Source organism: Pogoniulus pusillus, chromosome 3 (genome assembly GCF_015220805.1).
Source record: "Pogoniulus pusillus isolate bPogPus1 chromosome 3, bPogPus1.pri, whole genome shotgun sequence".
In the NCBI taxonomy this organism is placed as follows: domain Eukaryota; kingdom Metazoa; phylum Chordata; class Aves; order Piciformes; family Lybiidae; genus Pogoniulus; species Pogoniulus pusillus.
Window position 1 is genome coordinate 8,811,224 of NC_087266.1, and position 26,513 is coordinate 8,837,736.

The 26,513-nt window shown below is 40.4% G+C and overlaps 1 protein-coding gene across 1 annotated transcript; it reads right to left on the reverse strand.

Annotated features, from left to right (window-relative positions):
- Nucleotides 1-2,770: 2,770 nt before the first annotated feature.
- On the reverse strand, nucleotides 2,771-24,181 carry CHORDC1 (cysteine and histidine rich domain containing 1). Its single transcript, XM_064169860.1, has 11 exons — nucleotides 23,978-24,181; nucleotides 17,775-17,824; nucleotides 15,751-15,807; nucleotides 15,174-15,334; nucleotides 14,439-14,539; nucleotides 13,441-13,499; nucleotides 12,289-12,359; nucleotides 11,970-12,075; nucleotides 9,445-9,564; nucleotides 7,589-7,651; nucleotides 2,771-7,089 (listed from the first exon to the last, which is right to left on the reverse strand). Exons 1-11 carry the CDS (start codon nucleotides 24,039-24,041, stop codon nucleotides 6,946-6,948), a joined length of 996 nt encoding a protein of 331 aa, XP_064025930.1. The 5' UTR covers nucleotides 24,042-24,181; the 3' UTR covers nucleotides 2,771-6,945.
- Between the last annotated feature and the right edge of the window lie 2,332 nt (nucleotides 24,182-26,513).

Consider the following 26,513-nt stretch of genomic DNA (forward strand, 5'->3'; position numbering starts at 1 on the left):
CACCACTGTGATTTTCAGTGCATTGCTTCCATTCACAGTTGGAGTTGTCGCTTTGTATTATCCTTCAGCCTTAGCATGCTTTCCATTTTTTGTAAACATCAGAAAAATCTCCCTTTTAAACATTTATTTCCAACATCACTTTATTATCCTTCCTTCATTTCACCAGCTTTATCTTCTTTACAGCTGTTCACTGCCTTTGGAAAGTGTAAGCATCCCACTGAAGTGATAAATCCACTGAAGTAAGGATTTCTTAACACAAGTGCCAACGGGCTTCTGATTTGCAGAGCTACAATTACAGAATAATTCCAAGCTGAATGCTTTTGTTGCAGGCTTTGTTCATGAGCAGACACTCCAAATGTGAACTGCTTTCACGGATGAATGCAGAAGATTTACATTTTAGGTTCATGTTTATGAATACAACAAATAACTCGATTACAAGGCGTTCCCTTAAAAACAATACAGTGAAGGCCCTCGGGGTCTAGGACAAAATATCAACTCTGCCTCTTACACATGAGCCTGATTTCAAATAAAGGAAGAACAAGGCTGGAGGCACGTTTAGGTTAGTTTTCCCCAAGCAGTGCACTCAGCAGTAACATCACAGTATCAATATTTATCATGAATTTAAAACACATTTCAGAGAACAAGGTTTTTGGACCAAAAACATTTCAGAGATGGTTGTAACAGCTCTGCCTCCAGCTGCCTTTGAATGACTTTTTGTTGCAGTGTAGCTTTTATTAGTATTTAACAAGGAACTATTTTAAAAAATATTTGTTTGCAGTACCTAACAAATATACTGAAGAGGGCACTTCCTTCTCATGCAGAAGCACATAGGTGGCAGAAACACCTGCATGCTTCCAGATATCTGGAATCACTCATCATACAAGGTGATGTATCAGAGGGCTGGAGCATCTGTCCTATGAGGACAGGCTTAGAGAGTTGGGGTTGTTCAGTTTGGAGAAGAGAAGGCTTTGAGGAGACCTTATTGTGGCCTTCCAGTATCTGAAGGGAGCCTACAAGAAAGCTAGTGAGGGACTTTTTAAGACGTTGGGTAGTGACAGGACTAGGGGGAATGGATCCAAGCTAGAGGAGGGTAGATTTAGATTAGATGTTAGAAGTGTTTCACCAATAGTGTGGCGAGACACTGGAACAGGTTGCCCAGGGAGGTGTTGGAAGCCCCATTCCTGGATGTTTTAAGGCCAGGCTAGATGTGGTCCTAGGCAACGTGATCTAGTGGAAGGTATTCCTGTCCATGGCAGGGGTGTTGGAACTAGATGATCCTTGAAGTTCCTTGCATCCTTGACAATTCTGTGATTGGTTAAGCTAAACAAAAACACATTGATGCATTCCACATACCTTCAGGTCATGGCACTTACTCCTACAGCCCTTTTAAGGCTCACAGCATTGACTGCAAATGCATGGTTGGTAGTGGTCACATACACCTTTTTGTTCCTGGTCATGTCAATCTTGCGCCAGGGCAAAATGCTCAAAAGCTGAGCAGAAAAATGGTGATGCAATGAATGCAGGTTGAGACCTGTGCTGCCTACAGAGAAGTCCTAAGGATCATGCTCTTTCCCTCCTTACTGCTAACATCCAACCTCCCTGATGCCTACCCTTCATTTTACAGAGAAGCTTGGACAATCTGAACTTCCTTAACTAACAAACATACTTGCCACTCAGATTAGTTTATGTATGTGGCATTGTCTTAGTTTCTTTTGTTTAAACCCAAGAAAGTCATTCTGCCTCTGTACTCAGCACTGGTTAGGGCACACCAAGAGTACTGTGTCCAGCACCGGGCCTCTCAATTTAAGAAAGATGTTGAGGCGCTTGAACATGTCCAGAGAAAAGCAACAAGGCTGGGAAGGGGGCTGGAGCACAAGCCTTGTGAGGAGTGGCTGAAGGAGCTAGGATTGTTCAACTTGGAGAAGATGAGGCTCAGAGGAGACCTCATTGCTGTCTATAACTACCTGAAAGAAGGTTGTAGCTAGGCAGGTCTTGGCCTCTTCTCCCAGGCACTCAGGGACAGAAGAAGAGGACATAGTCTCAAACTGCACCAGGGCAGGTTTAGGCTGGATATTAGGAAGAAATTCTTCACAGAAAGAGTGATTGGCATTGGAAGTGGCTGCCCAGGGAGGTGGTGGAGTCACCATCCCTGGAGGTGTTTAAAAGGAGGCTGGATGAGGCACTTAGTGCCATGGTTTAGTTAATTAGAAGGGTTAGGCGATAGGTTGTACTAGATGACCCTAAACGCCTTTTTCAACCTGGTTATTTCTGTGATTCTGTAAAACACCTACTCAAACTTAAGAGAAAATACAATTTTTTTTATTACCAGAGAGAGCTTTGTGCAACTTTGTGAATGTCAGTGGAATTTTTGGCAGGTATTTTCTTCCTTTTCCCAAGAAAATAGACTAAAACAGCAAAGCACCTTTATCATTCTTAGAAACAGCCCCAACATTATACTTTGGATTATTCCAGTTTCAATAAGTTTCTGCCAGCTCAAAATTCTTGGACAGAACAATTCCCATCAAGGAGCCAGGCTCCAATCTGAGTAGCCACACTTAATTGAATTGCTGCAAAACTTACAGATCTCATTGAGGCTGCTGTAGCAGAAAGCAACAGGCACAAAACAACCCAAAGGGTGGAGAAAAAAACCTTTGCCCACAATCTCCCTCATACAGACTGATCTGTGAAAAATGCCCACTCAGATTTCATTTCAACAACTGCACTGCAAATCCAAAGAGAGTAAGAACAGAAGTCAAAGCCATCCCAAATGGAACCAGAATGTAGTAATAATTTTATTGAATACATTTAGGGAAACAAAAAACTGAGCATGAAAACATGAAATTAATTTCTGATTCAACTCTTATGAACGTGAAGAATCAAACAACCATGCATAAAGACATCTCCTCCTTTCAACTGTAATTCAACTCTCATAATGACAAAATTAGCACCACCTTGAAACAGTTTTATAGAATCATATAGTGGTTTGGATTGGAATGGACCTTAAGGTCGTTTAGTTCCAACCCCCCCTACCATGGTGCAGGGACACCTTCCACTAGACCAGGTTGCTCAAAGCCCCATCCGACCTGGTCTTGTTCCAGGCACCTAACTCATTACTTTTAAAAGGATCTCGTTCCTGAAAGGACATAAAAATATTTTAGTAGCAATTGGGAAGATTAACAGGTGCAGCATTTAACCAATACTCATGCCATGTGTAAAGAATGCAAGCAAAAAAGGCAGTTATGCTGGATAAGTAGATTTTTTCCAAGGCAAAACTCTTAGTTAAACTAATCCCTAAACTATTGAAATGATGACTTGACAATGTATGTGTTCTGGAAGATCACCCAAAGGAAGATTTTTCTGTCAAGTTACATCAATGCCACGTAACAGTCAGAGCAGCCCAATGCTTGACCATATGTTAAGGTCTGACTCCTCCAAGAAAAGTTGCTACAGCTGTAATATGCGATGTTAGGCATGAAAACTGACTTACACATGAGGGAAAGGATTAGGATTTCTGTCACAAACTTACACACCCATATGATTTTTCATGTTAAAAAGGGGACTGTGAAGGTAAATCTTTGTCTGTACCTGGACAGTCAGTACTCAGATATGCAACATGGTGTCTACGTGGATAATGTGTAAACCAATCCTGAGACACACTAATAAGCTCGTAAAGGCTCCTTAATGGTAAAAATATAGCCAGACAGTATCAAGTTAACCAAACTGTTAAATACAGCACAACTGCTGAGCACATGACAAAAGGTAAACTTAACAGGAATATTCCAGTACCTACCTATCTGCAAATTAGTTTCAGTGTTACCAGACAGATGAAAGCCTACATAATCAAAAATTACGTAGCTTTCAAATCAATACTCTGGAGAAAGCATTGTGATCGGTTTGACACAGTTTGTTTCACCTTCTCTCCACATTTATTAATAACTTACAGCCAAATCAATATTCCATTGAAGTGTCAGCTACCACTGCTCCTGTCAAGGAAGTAATTTCATGAAATACCAGGATCAAACACTGGTGTGTTGAAGTGTGTTTTAAGCAACTGCTCAAAATGCTCACATTCAGTAAACAACACAGCTTTTGCAGCCAGATGATGGGTGCAGACATATGGTTATAAAGACCTGCTGAGAATTAATACAGTTAAACAAGAGACTTACAGCAGTCTAAATCTGAAAGTTTCCCTTTGAAAAGCATTAGAGGCCACAGAAAACCAGACTTAAGTTGTATAATCTGTACTTTCTTGCCTGATCAAAGTTGTTTGGGTTTTTTTGCTTACTTTTTTAAACAGGTTTATTTCAAAAGTGGTTTTATAGTCACTGGTGGGGGAAATCGTTACAGAACTCCTAAGTATCTCTAATTTTGTGCCAAGAGTATGAACAACAGGAAAAGAGCAGGAGGAATGAATAAAATGCAAAAGCAAAACTGAGCTTCTCTTTACAGGAGCTTTTTCAAGTTATGGCCAAGTTGACTCAGCTACCAGCAGAATAGAGTTTGAAAGTCTAAGAAATAGCCACAGGCTCTGCAAAGCTGCAGCATTAACAGCAGAAGGTCCATTTGTCCAGATTTTCTCAATTTAGAATACTAAAGAGAATATGACTTGATTGAAATCAAAAATCACATTTTCACAAGAAGTTATTTCATTTCCCTTGTAGCTCTTTAAAATGGATTTTACATGATATAAACCTACTACATGTGAGGATGCAATTGAAAACTATATGGAAAAACATAAGATGTTTTGGGTATTTACACATCCATATGGGTAGACATGTCTGAACTTGCTTGTTAAATAAGAACTTTACCCTGACATTTAAACATTGCTCGTTTTGCTGTCCAAGTTCAGAGTTCTGCATACAAAACCACAGATGGCATGCTAGCAGATACAGTTATCTAGAATTTTTCATTCACTTGATCTCTGATACTGACAGCATCAGATTATACTGATTAGTGTAATTCTGCTTGTTCCCAGGATTCTACTAAGATGAACTCCACCTGTTGTTTCAGAACACATCAGGGAACATCTGTTCAGTTTTTAGAGGACCAATTTACAAAAATGTATGCCTGCATCCTGCCTCTTCAGAGCACCTGATATTAAAAAAGAAAACAAACAAAAACCCCCAAAACACCAAAACCCCAAAATAAAGAGGTGGCTTTATTAGAGGTTAATAGAACCTTGTAGGTAGAACTTAAAGCTGCAACCTATTAAGAGGTGCCCAAGCGAGTAAGCAATTGAACTCCCTCCAAGTTAGTAAAGAAACAGGATCATGAAAGGAAGGTTAAGAAGCACCAAAACAAACAAAGTATACAGCACTGATGTTACTTGCTTGGTGTTTGGGGATAGTTTCTTTGGTAACATATTTCCCATTACTTGAAGCATGAAGTAGGACTTCAAGCAGTGCTAGAGACAGAACTCTGAGCTCAAGTCAAATTATACCTGACGGAAAACAGTTAAGATTCTTACGAGTCCACACTGAACCTACTGATGTCTTTACTACATTCTGCATTTCTCTTGGCTTTACTCCAGCTCAGCCACGGTGATAGGCAGATGAGCATCCACACATTTCAGAAGTCCACAGGACCACTTGGTTACACATCTAAATTTTGGCACAATAAACAACTGTGTACATTTTGCATGACACATACAAAAACATTGGTTATGTTTCAGCTGCAACCCAAAAGTAAGAAACCATGCCAAGCAGAAACACAGAGCAACATTACTGCACGCATTGCTGCTTGGATAAAAGTCTCATCCTTAAAACTATTCTGTTTCCAGACACAAAGCTTTACTGATGGGAGAACTGAAAACAAAAATAAAAGGTCTTGATTTCTAGTTAACAGTGTTTTGCTCATGCCATTCTAAGGAAATATTTTAAAATATTGAAAAAATATTTTCATTCAAAGTACAAATTGAGACAGACATTTTAAAGCTTTTTGTTTGTTTCTCCAAAGATTTATCCTGTAGATAAATTTAGTTTTTATATTACCGTTCTCAGAAACAATCCTATCTACATGGAAATAATTCTATTGAGACACTTACAGTGTGTCTCAAGGGATGTCACATACCCAACTGCTCTGAAAAGCTTCATCATTTTGACTGTTGTACAATATGATAGAAGATACATTCTGAAAACTGTCAAATATATACAGCACCTTGATAACTTTACAATAATCTGCTATTTGTATATCCTCCATAGCTGGAATGCTGAGTTATCAGCCATTTCACTGTCCATTCATGTTTAACAATTCATATACCAAAGATAGAGAAGAAAAAGAAATTAAAGATCTCCTCTTGTCAAATTTTACTTTAATCTAATCTGCATTTATACATGAAAGACAGCTAGAGTCAGCAAGTTGTGAAATCCTTAGCAAAATACCATTTATTTAATCTCTACATAGCCAACAAGTATTGAAATAAACCTTAGTTCCAGAAGAAAAATTGGAAGTCTAAAAGTGTTCTTTCATTTGTATGTATCTTTTCTGTTCTAGATATAGAATTGCATGCTAATCATCTCATAAACTCAGATGTTTGTATCTGTTACCATATGCTTCATAACGAACGGTGCTGAATTTAACATGTACTACCCAGCAGATCCAGTCTAAACCAAACAGTTGAAAAATTACCACAGAGTGGGCTAAGAACACATCTATGTGGGTAGTCAGTGCATGGTAGGTAAGGTTGTAAGCAAAGGGTAACAGCTCTTCTACTCTAAAACCCCATGGAGATGCTCTAACTAGAATAAATACACTCATGGAAGCACGAGCAGAAATAGCTATTACCCTTCAAGTTTACACCCTCAGTTCCTGTGCGTCAAATTTCTTTGTAGAATGGAACATAAGAGCTAGCATTTAAAAAAAAAACAAACTATATAAAAGTTAAATATTTGATTACAGTAGCAAGTCACCAATTCATGAGGGGAAATAGCTTGTCTCCTGCAATTATTATTGATCCGAACCCTCTTTTTTCTGTTGTGTGCTGGATGCTGGTAGCTCAAGACTTGCCCAGAGCAGGGGCTCTGCTTTTCTCATAGTCAGCTCAATCTTTGTAGCCGTCATGTTCACATAACTCCTCGTTACATCGATTATCTAGAACAGAAAACATATTTCCCTCTTCAAGGAACAGACTGCTAGATGTTTGGAAATTGAGTTAGGAAGAGCACCTCGCCACTGAACTCCAGTAGATGTTTAGACAGATGGGAGTTCCCTCACTATCTAGACAAGGCAGTCCTCTCCCCTTCCCAAGATATGAACACCTGGGTAGGCAACATACACACTGGTCTAACTCATACATGCAACTACATACTGTCACGGGCTCTTTAGCATCCCCCTGTCATGGCACTGGGATCAGAACGGACCTCAGGAGATCACCGTCATCTCAAAACAGTATCAACTATGATGTGCTAGCTTACTACATGGGATATTAGATTCAGATTTAAATGCAGTTAGTGAAATGACATGCAAATGAATTTCTTTTAATAAGCACAATAATGAAGTAAACCACACCCTTTGAAAGAGATAAAGTTGAGGGTTTGTGGTTTTTTTTGTTGTCTGCTTGGTTTTCTTTCAATAGAAGAACAATACTTACTCCCCATAATTTCACACTCCGATGGAATTCCTTTTCTCCTTCAAACACAATATGGATATTTAACTTAATGGGAAAAACAGAAGAAAACTTTGTCAGGGTAGTAACACATTTAACACTTCAAGCATATTAGAACAAAATATTTCACACTAGGACTCAGGTATCAGAGTCAACAGTGATCATAAACACATCCTGCACTCTCCAAATGCGTGATCATGAAATCAAAGAAGCATCTTAATACTTTTTAATACAGTACTTGTGAAACTGCATATTGTGAGGAATATTAAATTACATTAAGGCAATTATAATTAAATTAAGAATGCATAATTATTTATGCATATGGTGATGCAAATCCATCACACTTGGGTTTTAATTGCAGAAGTGAAATTAATTTGTTTTTTGGGATATATTATACTGCAGTTTAAAAAAAATACCAAACCAATACATTAAGGCACAAATCACAGGATGCTATGGGTTGGAAGAGACCTCCACAGATCATCTAGTCCAACCACTCTGACAGAGCAGGACCATAGAATCTAGCATAGGTCACACAGGAATGCATCCAGATGGGTCTCGAAAGTCCAGAGACGGAGATTCCACAACCTCTTTGGGGAGCCTGTTCCAGTGTTTCACGACCCTTACAGTAAAGAAGCTCTTCCTCGTGTTGAGCTGGAACTTCCTGTGCTGTTGCTCATACCCATTGCCCCTTGTCCTGTCACAGGGCACAACTAAGAAGAGGTTGTCCTCTCCTTCTTGACATCCATCTCTCATATATTTACAAATGTTGATTAGATCCCCTCTAAGTCTTCTCTTCACCAGATCAAAAAGGCCCAGATCCCTCAGCCTCTCCACACAGAGCAGTGCTCCAGCCCCTAATCATCTTCATAGCCCTCTGCTGGACTCTTTTGAGTAGATTCCTGTCCCTCTTGAACTGGGGAGTGAAAAACTGAACATAATATTCCAGGTGAGGTCTCATCAGGGTTGAGTAGAGGGAGAGCAGGACCTCCCTTGATCTGCTGGACACACTCCTCTTAATGCACCTCAGGGTTCCATTGGCCCTCTTGGCCACAAGGGCACACTGCTGTCCCACGGTTAACTTGTTAGCCACCAGGACTCCCAGGTCCCTCTCCACAGGGCTGCTCTCCAGCAGATCACCTCCCGTTCTGTACTGGTGCAGTTTATTATTCCTTCCCAGGTGCAGGACTCTGCACTTATCCTTGTTGAACCTCATTAGGTTCCTCTGTGCCCAGCTCTCCAGTCTGTACTAGTCTCACTGAACGGTTCCACAGCCTTCAGATGTGTCAGACAAGACTCTTTTTTGAGCAGACTTGCTGAGCAAACCCTGTCTCCTCATCAATGTCATTGATGAAGATGTTGAACAGGACTGGACCTAGCACTGATCCCTAAGGGACTCCACTAGTTACAGGGTCTGTCTGGACTTGGCACCACTGATTTTGCACTCTATTGTGTAACAGGTTTTTAATCCATCTCACTCTCTGCTATTCTGTCTCACTTTCCTGAGCTTGCTTACAAGGATGTTATGGGAGACATTGTCAAAAGCCTTGGTAAGGTCAAGGTAGACTACACCTGCATCTACCAATTTGGTTACAGTGTCACAAAAGGCTATCAAATTTCCCCTTGGTAAATCTACACTGACTACTCCTGATAATCTTCTCTTCCAATGTCCAAGAGAAGGGAAAAGCAAACACTATACATACTTAAACACAACCATCAAGAAAAAGTCCTTACCCAAAGAAGATTCTTAACTCTGCCTTACAGATAAAGTAGAAGCCAGATTTTCCTAACTTCAAGCTGCTGTGAGAATTTAAAGAAAGATAATTACATCTTTAGATACTCACCACTGTGCTATTTGCTTCTACGTAGCTCAGATCAGGAATGGAGTTTTTAGCATATACAGAAATAGTGACTTCTCCTCCAGTCTGGTGCCAATCATGCCTGCATGGAACCACTTTCTTACCCTATGTAAGGAAAAGGGTACAGAAAAAAACAACACTTTAAAATTGCATTCAAGAGGAATTTTAAAAAATTAATCAGGATAAAATAGAATCATAAAATGGTCTCGGTTGCAAGGGACCTCTGAAGGCCATCTAATCCAAACCTCTCTGCAGTAAGCACAGGGCTATTTTAATAGCAAATAAACAAGCCAACTTCAAGAAGCCCAACAGGACTGAGTGCAAGGCTCTGCAGCTGGGTTGGGGCAATCCCAAGTACTGACACACGCCAGGCAGTGACTGGCTTGAGAGCAGCCCTAGGGGTGAGGGACTTGGGGGTGCTGGTGGCTGAGAAGCTCAACATTAGCCACCACTGTGCACTTGCAGCCCAGAAAGCCAACAGTATGCTGGGCTGCATCAAAAGAAGTGTGGCCACCATGTCGAGGGAAGTGATTCTCTTCCTCTACTCCACTCTGCTGAGACCTCACCTGGAGTACTGCAACCAGTTCTGGAGCCCCTATTACAAGAAAGACTTAGACATGCTGGAACATATCCAGAGAAAGGCCACGAGGATGATCAGAGGCCTGGAGCACCTCTCATATGGAGACAGATAGTCTGGAGAAGAGAAGGGTCCAAGGAGACTTTACCGCGGCCTTCCAGTATCTGAAGGGGGCCTACAGAAAAGTTGGTGAAGAGGTTTTTTAGAATGTTGGGTAGTGACAGGATTAGGGGGAATGGAGCAAAAGTAGAAGTGGCTCCAGCCAGACTGGATGCTAGGAAGAAGTTCTTCACCATGAAGGTGGCAAGACACTGGGAAGCACCATCACTGGAGATCTTTACGGCCAGGCTGGATGGGGTTCTGAGCAAGGTGTCCTTGCCCATGATAGGGGGTTTGGAATTGGATGATCCTTGAGGTCCTTTCCAGTCCTAACAATGCTGTGACTCAAACCACACTTAATAAAGAACTAGATTTTACGTTCACAGGAGTCTGCAAGCCCTCTTTACCTCTTCTTACTAAATGTTTCAGCTACTGGTCCCTGCCAAAAATTAAAGTGAGAAAACCAACATTTATGACTGAAAAACAGTGAAAAATGAGGACATTGTGGTAGAAAAAAACCACAACAATCTACTAAAAAACCCAAAACAATAAAAAAAGTTACTTATTGGATTAACTTCCTCTCCAATACTATACTTATCCAGCAGGCTATAGAAAGAAACTGAACAAAGACAAATAAAAATAAAGCTGTGACTCCAAGAAACTTTAACACTAGTGAAAAAAAATTATTCAACATCATCCTTTGTTCTCTGATGCAGGAAAAATACATTGTGAAAAAAACCCAAAACATGAACAAAAAGGTAAAGTCAGCTAAAGCCTGTTATCTCAATATACACACTTCTCATGTCCACAATTTCTTAACATCTGGGTAAATTCTTTACAATACTCTCCTGCTTTATGCTCCCAACTTCAGGGTATTTTTAATCTCTCTTTTCTGTATTTGAAAACAATGAAATATGAAAATAAATCTTTGAAGCAAGCAGAAATTCTATGGCTTGCAACTAGTAAAGGGCATGTGAAGCAACTGTTACAGAATGAAGTAAAAGAATTACTTTCTAGACTATACCTTTATTTTCTTCTGTCAAACATTAATGGTTTTCACAGTATCAAATCCACTTTGCCTCAGCAGTAGACAATTTATATGTAACAAGAATTTTGCATTCACTCACATCCAATGTGTAAACTAAGAGTTCACTTTCACTGTTCTGCTCTAGAACATTCTCTAAGAATCTTTTTAAGCTGTGAATGGAAATACCAATCACCTTGTAATTCTGTGCTTTGTTCCCAACACCACAATGAATACCTACAAACTAAACAGATGCCCTCTCCACAGTTGTTCTACTGGTAGCAAAACCACAATGCCAGACCAGAAAAATGAACAGAATCCAAACTAGGCAGTAAGTGATCCTTCCATCCCTGTCTTCAACCCCTGCTATACCTACTTAAACAACACAACTACTCTGAATGAAATTGGAAATACAGTTATTTTACTACAAAACATGCAGAGTGCCTCTCTTAATGGTCTTTAGGAAAGAAATTTAACTACTTCTAAAAAAGTAATATATATGGAATTTATCTATATGGAATAGCATTGACTTTCTTACCTAACAGAGCAAAAAAGACTGCCCTTTTCTTCTGAACATGTCAAAATCTTTTACTATATGTATCACTACAAAAAAAATTGGTTGTAGTCTATTACAAGTATACTTCTACCATATATTAATTCAAAACACATTTCTCAGTCATCATGGTATGCAGAAGGATCCTCCATACTATTTCAGAGGTGGTGATCCACAACAGCTCAACTACAGCAGTAATTCAATCAAGATAATAGCTACATTTCAGTATTAAAAATTCAGGAAGGTCAGCTACTTACTGCATCCTTCTTAGTCCACACGTGTGTCCCTGTTGTGCAGCCTTCTTGAGCTAAAAATGTATTGAAGTCAGATGTTTTTCTTTTACAACAGCTCCAGTACTTCATCCTTGAAAGTTTGCAAAGTTATGAAACAATATTTAGGACAGAGTTTACTGTGAATACTTAAGATGTTTCCTTTAAGTAATATAACTGTTAATCCAGCATACCCTCTTCAAACATTACCATTTTTGACTGAAGAAGAAACACAGAATGAAAAAAAGGCAACATCTCAAAGTGGGAGCACATTAAAAAAGAACAGTAAAGTTAACTGAATACTAACCCTTCATGGAATATAGGTACACCAGAATGGTAAATACACACTTCTTCTGTGCTTTGTGGTCCTTCATAGGTCTAAGAAAGCAAAGCATTTAAAATGTATTATTGTTACAGTATGTGGACCAAAGGAAAACATCAAAACAAAACACAACCCACAAGAGAAGCATTGAACAAAAGTATTTATCATAGAATCACAGAATGGTCTAGGTTGGAAGGGACCTCAAGGATCATCCAGCTCCAACCCCCTGCCATAGGCAAGGACACCTCCCACTAGAGCAGGTTGCTCAAGGCCTCATCCAACCTGGCCTTATTAAACACCTCCAGGGAGGAAGCAGCCACAACCTCTCTGGGCAACCCATTCCAGTGTCTCACCACCCTCACTGTAAACAATTTCCTCCTAACATCTAGTCTAAATCTCCTCTCTTCCAGTTTAAACCTATTACCGCTCATCCTGTCATTACAAGACCTTGTAAATATTCCCTCCCCAGCCTTTCTGTAGGCCCCCTTCAGATATTCAAAAGCTTTGTAGTAACTTAGATTTATTAGCATGCTCCAGCTTTTAAAGTAACCATTCAGCCTGCATTCACAGAAGCTTCCCTGGCACTTCTAACAAGCAATAGTTTGTTCAATGCCATACATCAAAGCTGACATAATCTTAGCTCATAAAGGCCACTTTCTCTTTAAAAACACTGAATATTCAGAGAAAACAATTTCTTAATTAGAAAATAAATAACTACATGTAATATAAAGACTACTTTTGGTGTTCAAACTATTAAACCATCTTCTTTGTTAATTCTTCTAAGGGAAGTATTAAATGGCAGTATCTGCAGATGCTTCTGATTTAAACATGTAATTCAAACGTTATCAGTAAGCCATCACCAATAACACATTTAACATGTTAAGTTGAAACACAACAGTATCATGGGTTTGGCAAGTTTAGTAAGTAGAAGTTCAGGACAGGTATTAGAAGATGCAATCTTAGATCTACTACGTGCCCAGTACAGAATGGACCACATTTATTCATACAAAACTATGGGCACTTGATTAAGGCTTTCTGCCATTTCCAAATCAATTTGTAGCACATGAAAAAACATCCAAGAAAGAAAACCAGAACTGTGCACTTGGTTTAGCAGTCTGGTTTAAAAGTGGAACTTACTTTTGAACAGCCTGCGTTTTTACATGCTGTCCCAATCTTGATTTCATCACCATCTTCCTCTGTAAACAGAATCAATTATAGAAAACAGCAACTGAATTGTATAGGGTACTAAATATTTTGCTTTTATTAAGGATTCAAATGAGCTAAGGAGTAGATCAGAAAGAAACAAACCAACCAACCAACCTGCTCTCACACTATTTTCTGCCTAGAACTGATGTCTGCCAGCAAGGCACAAAGAAACAGAAGCTATGCAAGCATGCCAAAAGCTGCATTGCCTATGCATCATATTCTAGGCTTTACACCTTTACGTTGCTTTAAGCAGGGGAAAAAAAAGTCAAACCACTAATGAAGAGGATTATTATTACAATAATAGAGGGAGAGAACAATCATTCATCTTGCAAAATGCTCCAACTGCTGTATATAAACGTATGCAGGAAAGAATATGGATACCAAAGAAAAAGAAGAGCTAAATGCCAGCTTTGGCACAAAAGCAAGTGTATAAAAGAGTCACAAATGTACTCTGAAATTAGAAAGTATTTCTTAAGGAGCAGTGTAGCTCTGGAACCAAGTTCCAAATAAAGTGTGGAAAAAAAGATGGAAAATAGATGGATGAGAATCAGAAGACTTTCACCAGTTTAAGAAAGGCTTTATATGAAACCATGCTTGCAATGACATGAATGGAATCTATTTCCCAGGATCTCTTCCAATCAGTCAGGAACCAATGTTCCCATCATGTCCGTTTGAATCAGGAAAACTTACAAAAAAAAGCAGTTCAAATAATTTTGATGAGAATATACTGCTCCCAACACCCAAGTTTGCATATTGTTCACATTTAAAACTGTCTAGACTGTAAGGTATTTCCCAGATTATTAAGAACATAATTATTTCCCAGATTAAGAACATAATTACATGAAATAACAAGTTCAAGAACAGCAACAAAACCCAGCATTTAACTCATTTGGGTGATATATACCTACTTAATCTCCTTATACTCTTACCTTTTTTGTCTTCACTTTCTGATGACAGTCTCAGTTTATCCAGTGCTTGCTTGAGGGAAGCTGATACCTTCAGCTGCAATTTTGTCATTGGTTCATCTGGGCTAAAATAAGTCCATGTACTCATGTCAGCTTCATGAGAAATAATTTACAGAAGACAACAAAGCAGTAACCTTTCATCTTGCTACCAAGCTCTTCCTGTCCAATCTCCCCTACACCAACCAAAGAACTAGGTTTGTAAAAGTAGTTCTCACTACTTATGGAAAAACAGATTTTAGAAGGCTTTCAATAAGAAAACACAAATATTCTACACCAGTAAAAATAACTCAAGAGATTAATGAATATAAATACAGGCACTCTAAAATTACTTTTTATGACTGCTTCACTAATGGGAACTGCTAGTGGCAATCTAAGCTATGAGGCTTTAGACTGCAGGTTTTGTTTTCTGTTAAGAGCTGAGAAATCCAGTACTACCTTGTCCTAAGCAGAATACTTAGTGCCATAGTCTAGCCTTGAGCTCTGTGGTAAGAGGTTGGACTTGTGATCTGTGAGTGCTCTTCCAACCTTGGTGATACTGTGATACTTGTGTCTGGTTTCAAAGCTCAAAGTAACATTATAACTGCTACTAAGCACAAGCTCCTTTAAAGTTAATTTGGGATTTTTTATACTATACAAACAAGCCTTAACTTGGTCAGTTTAACACAAAATTGGTGTAATTGAGTTTTATATATACTATACCTTGGCCTTTTAATTGTTTCCAATGGTTTTGGTGCCTGAATAATGTGTTCTTGAAATCGGGGCTTGAGATCAGCCAGCTCCTTTCGTTCAGAGGTAGTTTTGACTTCTGGTTTAACTGGCTCAGGAGGTTTCTCACTGTTATGGAGACCCTTTGTACAGCCCTATTGCAGAAAACGTGAGTTTATTTTAGTATAAAATCTCAAAACCTACAGCAACTTGTCTTATTTTCTCAGCTCTATCTTGTCCTTTAGCACATCCTAAACGTTGGCTGCAAAAGAAATCCTACACCTAAAGAAAAAAAACGCGTATTTTCTGTAATCAAGCAAAGCAGCAACAAAAATTAACCTTCCTTCACTGTTAACAAGCATCTAAATAGGCTTTACTAGAACTATTTTTAAACAGTAAAGCTTGAGCACAATACACAACTTCAACACTGTACCAAGATGAATAGTGCAAGACTTAAGACAGCCGTTAACAAAAGTAGGCAAATTTCAAACATATAAGCACATTCTACCATTTAATATTTATCACTGTCATTTGACAAGTATAAAAATTATAAATAATCATGAGTACATACCACAATGCTTAAGAAGTCAGAGAAGTCTGTTGTTCTTCTCTTACAACATGACCAACCCTATAAACAGTTTTTGGAATAAAAACAAAACAAACATGATTACATGATTACCTTGCTTAGCAACAGCTTATAAAAAAAACAAAAGGCTAATTATATTCCTTTATAAGATGTAGCACATCACAACTGGAGATTCTATTTTTCTCCCTTTGGACAGTATCACCACCATCTGAATTTTTAAAAGCCAGAGATGGTTGACATTTCTAGTTCACTCATGCTGCCTTAATCAGAAAGCTTGCTAAGTGTGAGGTGGTATTTGCATAACAAGTTAGGTGCCAACTTGGTACAACAGAGAGCACAAATGTTACTTTATCTCAAAGTAACACCTAAGCAAACCAAAGCAAAGCTACACCTGAGACTAGCTCACTTGCTGTAGAATGTACAGGCCCCCCCCTTCCTAAAATGATGAGGATTTTTTACCTTAAGCACTGGCCAAGATTTTAAACTGTTTATTTCCCCAGCACAAAGCTAGATAGCTGCACTGCATAGCCATTTATCCAGCTACATCGATCTGGAGCACTTTTTATTATATAAACCAGAAATCCAATTTTATAGAAAATTATCTTGCCACTGTGAATAATGTATCCTAGAACTTGAAGAACATTATTAAAGACAACAGTCTAAGAAACACACCACTGCTTTGAGAGCTTCAGCAGTGTGACACAATGGAGCTTAGGTAGGTAGTTCAAAGATATCCTCAAAATATTAGCTATTTCCATAGTTGCAGAGACAAAAGGGTCATTCCGCTCACTTTGATTATCCAGGACTCACAGCAGCAAGAAAATTGCTTAAGCAAAATTACAATAAATTGCTAACCAAACTAAGAGATAGGATAAGGGGGCAGAGGGAAGTACCCCTTGTTCTAAAAACAGTGCATGTGTCAGAGGAAGAAGGAATAAACACAAGCTTTAAAGGTAACTAATTTCTGCGTTTTAATAAGGTAGAAGTTTTGTGTACCGTGAGTACAGCTATAATTTTGTACAAAACACGCCACTATAGTCCAAATAACTTGACCCAACAGAATGCTGCAATGTGCCAGTGGCACACAATGGCCAGTTAGAGAGTCATGGACTGGAAGACAGGCAACAGCTCACAGAAAACATGCCAGACAGTATGTGCACACAAGCTTCCTAGAGCCTGAAAGACACCTCATTATGGAACAGGAGTGAGATGCATTGTCAGTAGAAGCAGTTCCTAAAGCTTGGTTAAAGAGCAGTTTGGTGTCCTAAGAAAGTCCACTTAGGTTGTATCTGTTTTAACACAGTAAGCAGAGCCAGGCTCCATTTCTGGATTGCCAGACCGTACACAATTGGATTGTTAGAAAGATTTCCTGAACTGTTTTGCCAGTTGTGTCTCAAATTATTCACCTGGGATGCATTCACTAGATTTTCAAATAGGAAAACGAATATAACAAATATGGACTTTGTAGTGGGTCTAAACACTGCAGACCAGTCACAGGTATTTAACTCACTACTGAAGATGTATCCCAAGAATCCTGGAGAGGCATGAGTAACCAATCCAAACCAATCCTGTCATTTGGCCAACTAACAAACACGATTATTTTTCACAGGAGGCAAATGTTCCATACAGATTAGTGCTCTAGCCACGTAAGACCACGAGCAGCTGGTTAGAATTCCAAGCGGGTTAATTAAGTGAGAGAGGATGACACATCTTAATGCTTCTGAAGACCTATTCAGGAGACCTTATTAAACTGCTGAGGCATCTTAAGTTAGCCAATAAGAAATGTGTCATACAGACTTGCAGAACATTTAGACCACGAGTACAGTCTTTCAATTTCTTCAGGTCTGAGCAACTGTGCTTTTCTAACTTCATGGAGTTGCTCAAACAAAGGAGGCTGAACACTGGTTTCTGCAACACTGAAATATTTGGAATTAAAAGGAAAAAGCAAGCATAGTGTTTTACATATCTGGAAAAGGACATAATACTTCAAGGGACATGTGCATACTTACTTTGAGAGCATCATGAAAAACTGGCACACCTGGATGATAGGTGCATGAATCTAGAAGAAAATTACTACTATTAATATTCAGGAATATCAAGAATCTTTATTCATCTGACCACAAACCCAGAAAAAATTCAGGTTTGCCATTCACGTATGCCATGAGCTGAAGTAAAACAGAGACTCCACAGAACAAGCTTTCTGAGTATGTATAGTAAACCTAAGCAATCAATATTTTTTATTTCTGTTATGCAACACCAACCAAAACCCAGGCATCTAAGGCAACCTTCTATTTCCATATGGTGCACCTAAATTCCTACAGACCACTCTTTTCTTTCACCAACAGTCAGTACTTACTGGTAAGTCAGCAAAATAAAACTATTGCTCCTATGGCCACCTTACAGATAAAAAATGCTTGTTTACAGCATCAAATACATCTCTTTGCACCTGATCAAAGTCTTCTATCTTGAAACATTTTGTTAAAAAGAATCTCATGATACAGATCTTTGAGCCAATTATTTTAGCCATGATAATTAGCTTGTTGTCTTTCTTCAATATTTGTAGCATCCTAGGCTCATCTTCCACATACATGGTTTAGACATGTCAATACTAGTTATTAACAGTACCAACACTGCACTGAAATAAAACTTACATTAATGGATCTGTTTATATTCATAAACATTCATTAACATTACAACTTTTTAATGTATCATTCTTTTTTTACTCGATATATTTTATTACTTCAAGTGTAATGCAATTGTTCTCATTATGTAACTTCTCTTTGACATACACTGCATAGATAATAGTATTATGACCTGATTCTAAAAGTGATGGGAACCACTAGTTATCTTTAAGTCTTTTTGTTGTTGTTTTAAGTAGCTAAAACCAAGAGTGACAGAAAACAGTTGTCAGGTTTGATAATAAACCTCCATAAAACAGAAGAGTGAAAAATATTAAAATGCACACAAGAGTAAGCAAAAGAAAAGTGAAAAATAACATTATTAGTAGCCTGCCTATGGATATTAAATAAGTTTTTTAAAAAATCAGATGTTGTTGTTTTTATTTTGTATAAATAGGTAGATGTTTAAGTATAGAATCAACCAGGTTGGAAGAGACCACCAAGATCATCCAGTCCAACCTAGCACCCAGCCCTAGCCAGTCAACTAGAACATGGCCCTAAGTGCCTCAGCCAGGCTTTTCTTGAACACCTCCAGGGACGGTGCCTCCACCACCTCCCTGGGCAGCTCATTCCAATGCCAATCACTCTCTCTGGCAAGAACTTCCTCCTAACATCCAGCCTATACTTCCCCCGGCACAACTTGAGACTGTGTCCCCTTGTTCTATCGGTGGTTGTCTGGGAGAAGAGACCAACTCTCACCTGGCTACAGCCTCCCTTCAGGTAGTTGTAGACAGCAATCAGATCCCCCCTGAGCCTCCTCTTCTCTAGGCTAAACACCCCCAGCTCCCTCAGCCTCTCTTCATAGGGTTTGTGTTCCAGTCCCCTCACCAGCTTTGTCGCCCTTCTCCGGACACGTTCCAGCACCTCAACATCTCTCTTGAATTGAGGGGCCCAGAACTGGACACAGTACTCAAGGTGTGGCCTGACCAGTGCAATCTTGCTTTGTATCATTTCCTTTAATTTCATACTCACACTAAAGATACCACTACAGTCTAACAGACACCAGTTCCCATCTTAACTCAAAAGGCATGTATTCTGGGACATTAGTCCTTCCGCAGGTCAAACATACCTATGAACTTCCACCAATTTCTTCAGCTTCAGGATGAAAAATTAACACTGGTAAACTTCAGGAAGAGTTTTTAAAAAGTGGCTTTTTAGCATAAAGAGCTCAGGGCTTCACTGCTAAAAGAAGTAAGAATAAAAATTAAAGTCCTACAGGCATCATGACTGTAAAATTAGCCTTTCCTGCAAACAGAACTTATTTCTGAATCAGAAGATCTAAATGAAAATTTCTAATCCTTTACAAACATGGGGGTTTAAATGAGAGAGAGCTCGTTAAGCAGTGCAACATTTTCAGAGACCAAAACCATTTTACAATCAATCAATTCAGGGACAGCTCTCCTCCAGCTCACAAATCAAACACAGACAAGCATCTATTTGTCCATCTGGCCAAGGTAAATCATTTTTCCTTACTCCCTGAAGGAGCAGGCTCTGCAGGAGGTACATCATGGATCAAATGACAGCCCACTTTGTAGCTACCTCACCAGGGCTCTGGCATGCTCCACAACAGCAGATGCTGAGATGAGGAGCTCTGCAATGCCTCAAGCTGAAGCAGTGGGACTTATCCACCAAGTGGTCTCACCATCTGTGTACCAGAGGACAGTAAAGGCTGGAGGAGGCCCTTAGTGCCATGGTCTAGTTGACTGGCTAGGGCTGGGTGCTAGGTTGGACTGGATGATTTTGGAGGTCTCTTTCAACCTGGTTGATTCTGTGATTCTATGATCAACTGGTTTTCACCCATATTAAACTAAATAGCTTATTTCAGGGAAGTTAACATCCACAGAAGTATCCCATCTCCAATTAGGTCAGGAAAAAAACAGTTTAGGATACACTGATAGTCATATGTACAGTTAAAAGCATGTTCTATTTCTGATTTGTCTGACTTCAGATTCTAACCTTTGGCTGCTAGTCTACGTTTTCACCAAATTAAGTTACCTCTCCACTGCTGTTAATACCTTCCCTTAACCAGGAAAAAAAAGTATGGTTTCTTTCTCACTCTTAGATTATTTCTGGAGGTGTAAGCACCACAAATTTTCAGATTTTTTTTTCCAATGCCGATTTCATACTCAAACCAGTCCCACTCTCACAATGCACACACTGCAGTTGCTACCTTACTCCCACACTCCTGCTTATTGACTGAAGCACTTTATTATTTTTGTTAGATGTCAAAGCAGAAAATGGTAAAGGTACCCAAACTTGGAGGTATATACAATGAAATCTCCTTTAATTCTTGAAGATTAAGTGAGATATCTGTCTATATACAACTTGCAAACCAACCTGCTGGTTTGTGGAAGCATGCCAATACTTTGCAAGTTATGCTTTAAAACCCCAAAGCAATGAAGGTTATTAAACCTGAACTTCATTCAGCATGCTGAGGAAGCTGAGGTCAAACGTCTACTGAAGCTAGGAAGCTAATCCCACTGCATTTCTCATAGTGTTAAAAAAAAATCCATACAGGACAGAACAAACATGAACAGGACAAACACGGCATGGCAAGAGCTTACAAATAATTCATAGAGAAAGGGCTCAGCCTGAGAAATAAAGCCAAGAGAAGAAGGCAGAGGATCAAGGAGTAGCCTTCATAGGAACAGTGTTTGAACTGCATGGACCAGACAAGGTTAAGGAGAACCAGGCAGGCAAATTCCAAAAAATTAAGTTATCATTTCTTTCAACCATATCTCTCGGTTACACCACCTCAGAAATACATAAAGTAATTCACTGGCTCTGTGATGACGTTTTTCCTGCAGGTTCAACATCCCTAACTTTGATCTAAGGAAAAAGGGTATAAACAAACACAGAAGAGTGTGTGCTGCTGTTCTGGCAACGGGCCAAATCAAACTGCACTAAGATCTAAATCACAACCTAAGAAAATAATAGTAATTTTTTAAAAGTTGCTGTACAGTGAATAAATGGAGGCAAAGACATAAAATGCACAACTTCTGCCTGGTTTTGCACACCATGTTTCCAATTGTCATTAAGCTGCACTGATTTTAAGCCCGTGTCAAATCTCACAGAGGTTTTAGTGACAAAGTCTGAACAATTATATTGTCATTCACAGGTTAGAACAAGAAAATAATTAAAATCCTGCTAGGACTTTTAAGTTCTCCCTTCAATGTCAGATGCTGTACAAGTCTTTTAAAAGTATGGATTAGTTAGTAGTTAACATATCTAAAATACATGTGCAATTTGTACCTTGCCAGGCATGCCATGGATGAATTCATAACTGTGCATTCACTCACAACTGTGTAGACCTATCTTTAATGCCTTCCCTCGGGCTGTCTTTAAGAGGCATAAAGTTCTTCATGTCAGCCAGCTGTCTCTTGCTCTTTTTTCTGAAACAGTAAGAGTTTCTACAGAAAATTCATGCATGTATTATTTCAGCTGTAGGATTTTGAAGGCAAGATTAAAGGCCTCTTAATCGACCATTACTATGGGAATGCACTGCAGGCTGAATGTAAAGAATAAACCCCGAAAGATCCAAAATTCCTTTGGATCTAGAAGGCCTTATTTTCTACTTATTTTAATTAAAGAACACTTACTAGTAATATATTTATCCTAAAACTATTATGTTACATTGGTGTTTAACTCAGTATTTTGGAGGTAAATCTATTCTGAAACACAAGCAAACTTTTGAACTTGATGGCCATCCACAGCTATATGTAGATTTAAATGCCTATGTAGTCACCCGACTGACTTTGATGAAGTTTAGGGATGCCAAGAGTTATAATCACTGTAATTCCACAGAAAATGTCAAACTTGGTTTTCTGAACTGGTATGTGAATAATTATGGTTACCTTCAGAAGTGCTTAGTCTAGTATACGGTAAGCATTCCAGTCACTTGACATAACAAACTTCATCTCCAGAAGTTTTTTCTCAATCTAAGCACTACGTAGTTAGTAAATGACCATATCAACCAGATTGAGTCTAATACAATTTTGTCACAAGTACAGGAACACATAGGAAAGCACTGCTTTTAATAAGGAGTAATAAGGAAGTTTTAGTATAAAACACTCCACCTCCTTTGCCTTTTGGGGCAAAGGGGTTGATGAGCATGTTGGTGGAAAGGATCACTACACGGAAGCACTGCACAACTGTGCCTGCTTTAGCTGTCACTAACATTAGTAAGTCTGACTCTGAATGCTGTTTGTAAACACTTAGAAAAACAAACACAAATTATGCCATGTTTCCTGATCACAGAATATGCATGTGCTGGAACATGTCAGTCTACTTCTAATCTTGTGGGTCACTAAAAGTTAAGCTAATGCAAAAAGGCCATTCTAGAAATTCAGCCCACAGAGCTACTTTACAAATCAGTTGAGGGCAAGCCTACCGAGATGACCTTTTTGCAGCCTTTGTGAAATTCTGAAACCTAAAATTACAGCACTCAGTGTTTCGCCAGGACCTGGATGCCCAGTATACACATGGGAAGAGCTCACAGCCATGCATGTACTGGACTGGATGACCTTTAAAGGTCCCTTCCAACCCAAAGCATCCTACGAATCCACGATCACAAGCTACATTTATTTACCTGTATTAAGTTTACATAGTACAATTAAAGAAGTTAGCTGCCGTGTATGCAACACCCACAGAGGCCTCCAAAGAGCAATGTCTGGTGCCTAAGGCCTCCAGCTTCTACCTCGAGCACGAGACAATAACGTACAGAACTGCTGCTTACTGCCTCTCTTCCCTCAGATTGCTGTGAATGGTTTTATTACTACACAAGAGCCTCAGTGCCAGGCTCACTGCCAGCCCCGCACCTCTGCATTAAAGGGACAACTTCGCTGTTCAGCTGCCGTTGAACCCACAGCAGCCGGCAGCACCGCTTTACCACACGGGACCCCTACAGCGACAGAAAGCACCACACTGCTTTTCCTGAGAAGAAGCGATCTGAGGCCAACATCTCACAGTGGCAGGCGAAGGTGGGAGGGTCTCACACACATACCCAGGCAAAACTCCTGCCTCTCAGTGCTGATCATCCCTAGAAGCCCGTGTGACAGGTCTGCACCGCGATGCGGGCTCCAGCAGCAGGGGAGGTCTCAGAACGCCGAGGGCACCCTGGGCAACTCGGATTGCCCTTAGACCTCCTCTGCAGGGTCCTCGTAAACCCCCCGAGACCCTCTCTTACAGAAAGGTAAGGGTTGGTCTAGTTGACTGGCTAGGGCTGGGCGACAGGTTGGACTGGATGATCTTGGAGGTCTCTTCCAATCTGGTTGATTCTATGATCTAGTCCAAACCCCCGAAACCCCCAGCTAAAGTACGTCTAGACCAAGCTGCACAGGACGGTGTCCAGGCGTGTTTTGAAAGTCTCCAGAGAAGACTCCACAACCTCTCTACCTCTCTGCACGCTTATTCCAGTGCTCCGTCACCCTCACACCCCTCAAACCGAAAGCTGGGGGAAGTGAGAGGGAGGGAGCAATGAGGGAGGAACCTCTCGCCCCCCTTCCCTCTCCATCACCTTTCCCCTCCGCTCTCACCCTCCTTATTGGTTTCGGGGTCGAAGCGCTGTCCGCAGCCCCGGTTGTAGCAGAGCAACGACATGGCGACTGAGCGGCCCGTAGCCCTTCCTTCCCCACTGCCGGGAGTCCAGCGCAGCTCGGCGCAGCGGGAGGCAGCAGCCGCAGGGGTAGGCAGCAGCCGGAAGCCGGACAGTGCCAGGGGGCCGGGCCCTCTCGCTCAGCGGAAAGAGCCGCCCGGAGCCTTCCGGAAGCTTCACGAAATTTCGGGGGCAGGGGAGAGCGGGCAGGCACCGCTGCGCAGGCGCTGCTGCCGCTACCGGAGCGACGGAGGAGGAGGAGGAAAAAGGCTGAGAGGAAGGTGCCAGGCAGCAAGACGCGCAGAACGCATGCGCACGGCGAGGCGGGTGGCAGGCTCGGCGCAGTGTAGCGGGGTTGAGCGGAGTGGCGGGGGCTCGGTGCCAGATTAAATAGGTGCCACGAGTTTTGCGTGTCTGTATGGCCGAGCTAGCCGCTGCAACGTTTGTGGCCGGCTAAAATAACCTAGAGAAGCCCTTTAACTGCCTCAGGAGGAGGAGCAGTCGGCTTCCCAGCGTTCTCCCAAGACTTTGTCGGGTCTGGCCGGTCTCCTCACGGCCCCGTCTGGCGGCTGGGCCCGGCGGTGCGGCGGGTGGCTGGCCGCAGCCTCCCTGGGCGGTGGACGCGCCCTGGAGTTTACTTTTCCGCGGGCGGGAGCCGTAAGGAGGCGGCGAGCCCCTCAGCCTGTCGCCAAGCTGGCGGGGGCGGGGATGGTCAGCCTTTGGTGTATTTTCATCACTTTTGGGAGAATATAGGCTGTCCAAGTGTGATGGTTTGGGCTCTTACCCGCCCCCCCACACTTTGTATTTGCCCCAGCTAACTCAGACGGACCCTGGGAATATAGATGAAGCAATTTATTTACAGCTAGCAGAATTTACAAGCAGCTATTTACAATATATACACTTATATACAATTATATACAGAAATATACAAAGGATAAACAATACCAAAGCACAACTCCCCTCCCAGAAACCTGAGTCCCCAGGAGGGGCTCTCAAACCACCCCAACACCTCCCCCGGCCCTCTCAACCTTACCCCAGTTCTCAGGAAGAAGAGAGGTGCGGTCAAGAGGTTAGGGAGCAAGGTTAGTAGGAGCAAGGTTAATGAGATGTGACCAGGTCTGAAGGCAAAGGCAGAAGAAAAAGACAAAATGGAGAAAGTTTACTTCTTCTTCCCAAAGTTCTCAGCGTGACTGTGAGAGAAGGAGACACCATGTTTTCATTCCACTGCCTGTTATCAAGTTCTTTTACCAAAACATTCCAGCTTGTTTCTAACTAGCGCACCAAGGCACTGCAAAAAGTATTTGTATAAAGACCCTAACTAGGAAACCAGATGCTGACCTATTGAATGCCTATGATACATGGAGTTTAATTAAAAAAACCCTGCTGTTGTATGTACATTAATGTCTTGCACGGAAACAACATTGCAACAGAAATGACTACGAAAGAGATCTTTTTTTGCATCCTCTCTGTTCCCTTAAAGTAACATGGGATGCTAACCAATTTATGTGTTCTCTGTTGTGTGCATACTTCGATGTATTATAATTGGGTGTAATGATTACAGCTGTCTCTGTTTTTGCAGGCAAATACAAAGTGATTTCTCCTTATTAAACATCCTACCATGGAGTTTAAAAAAAATAATGATGTCTGGGTCTTTTTGTGGGATATGACAACTCCTGAAGTGCGTGTGCAGAGAATAAGCAGATTAAATGATCCTTACAAGTGCTTCTTTGCAAGGAGTTTAAGGTTGCAACAAAGGTAATCAGGAGACTGCTTACAATGTAGCTGTAAGCTGCAAATAGGTAATGTGAAATAGATTCATCGCTTATATCTTATATTAAAATCTACATTTGCCTAAGCTGTCAGATACCAAGTGTTTGGTTCTGAAGTTCATGCTGAGACATGTTGCATTGTAAGACCGGTAGGGTAAACTTCATTTTAAGCAGAAAAAAACCTTTTTTTCCTATTTGCCAGGAGCATTTTAGTGTGTAAATACATGGGGATGATAGCAGCTTGAAAGCGAAAAAGAACACGATTAAGCTTGATGCTTCCCTTTCCATAAGGAAATCATTTAAGTAGTTTCTGTTTGTTGGATACCATATTTTATAAGGAGAAGATTGATGGAAGTGTTTCATAATTAGGTGTATTTTGCATTGTAATTGTTCTTAAATCTAGAAATTCAGCTGTCAGTGAATTAAACATTCCTATAATAGAAGTCTGAATTATGTCCATAAAATAAGTTTTGTGCTGTTGCAGTCACTGTGGCTGGACATGATTCATAGTAAACAAGCGTACTTCTGATTTAGAAGGAGCCAATGTTACTTGGCTTTGTATAATGCATAAAAGTTAGATTCTGCAAAGGCAGCATCATTTTCTGCTCTGAGAACATTTGTGCAAATACTCAAAAAGTTACTTCACCAGCATGGTATTTACTGGATGAAAGGAGAACTTTCCCTATGAACTTGGTAATGGGGAAAGTT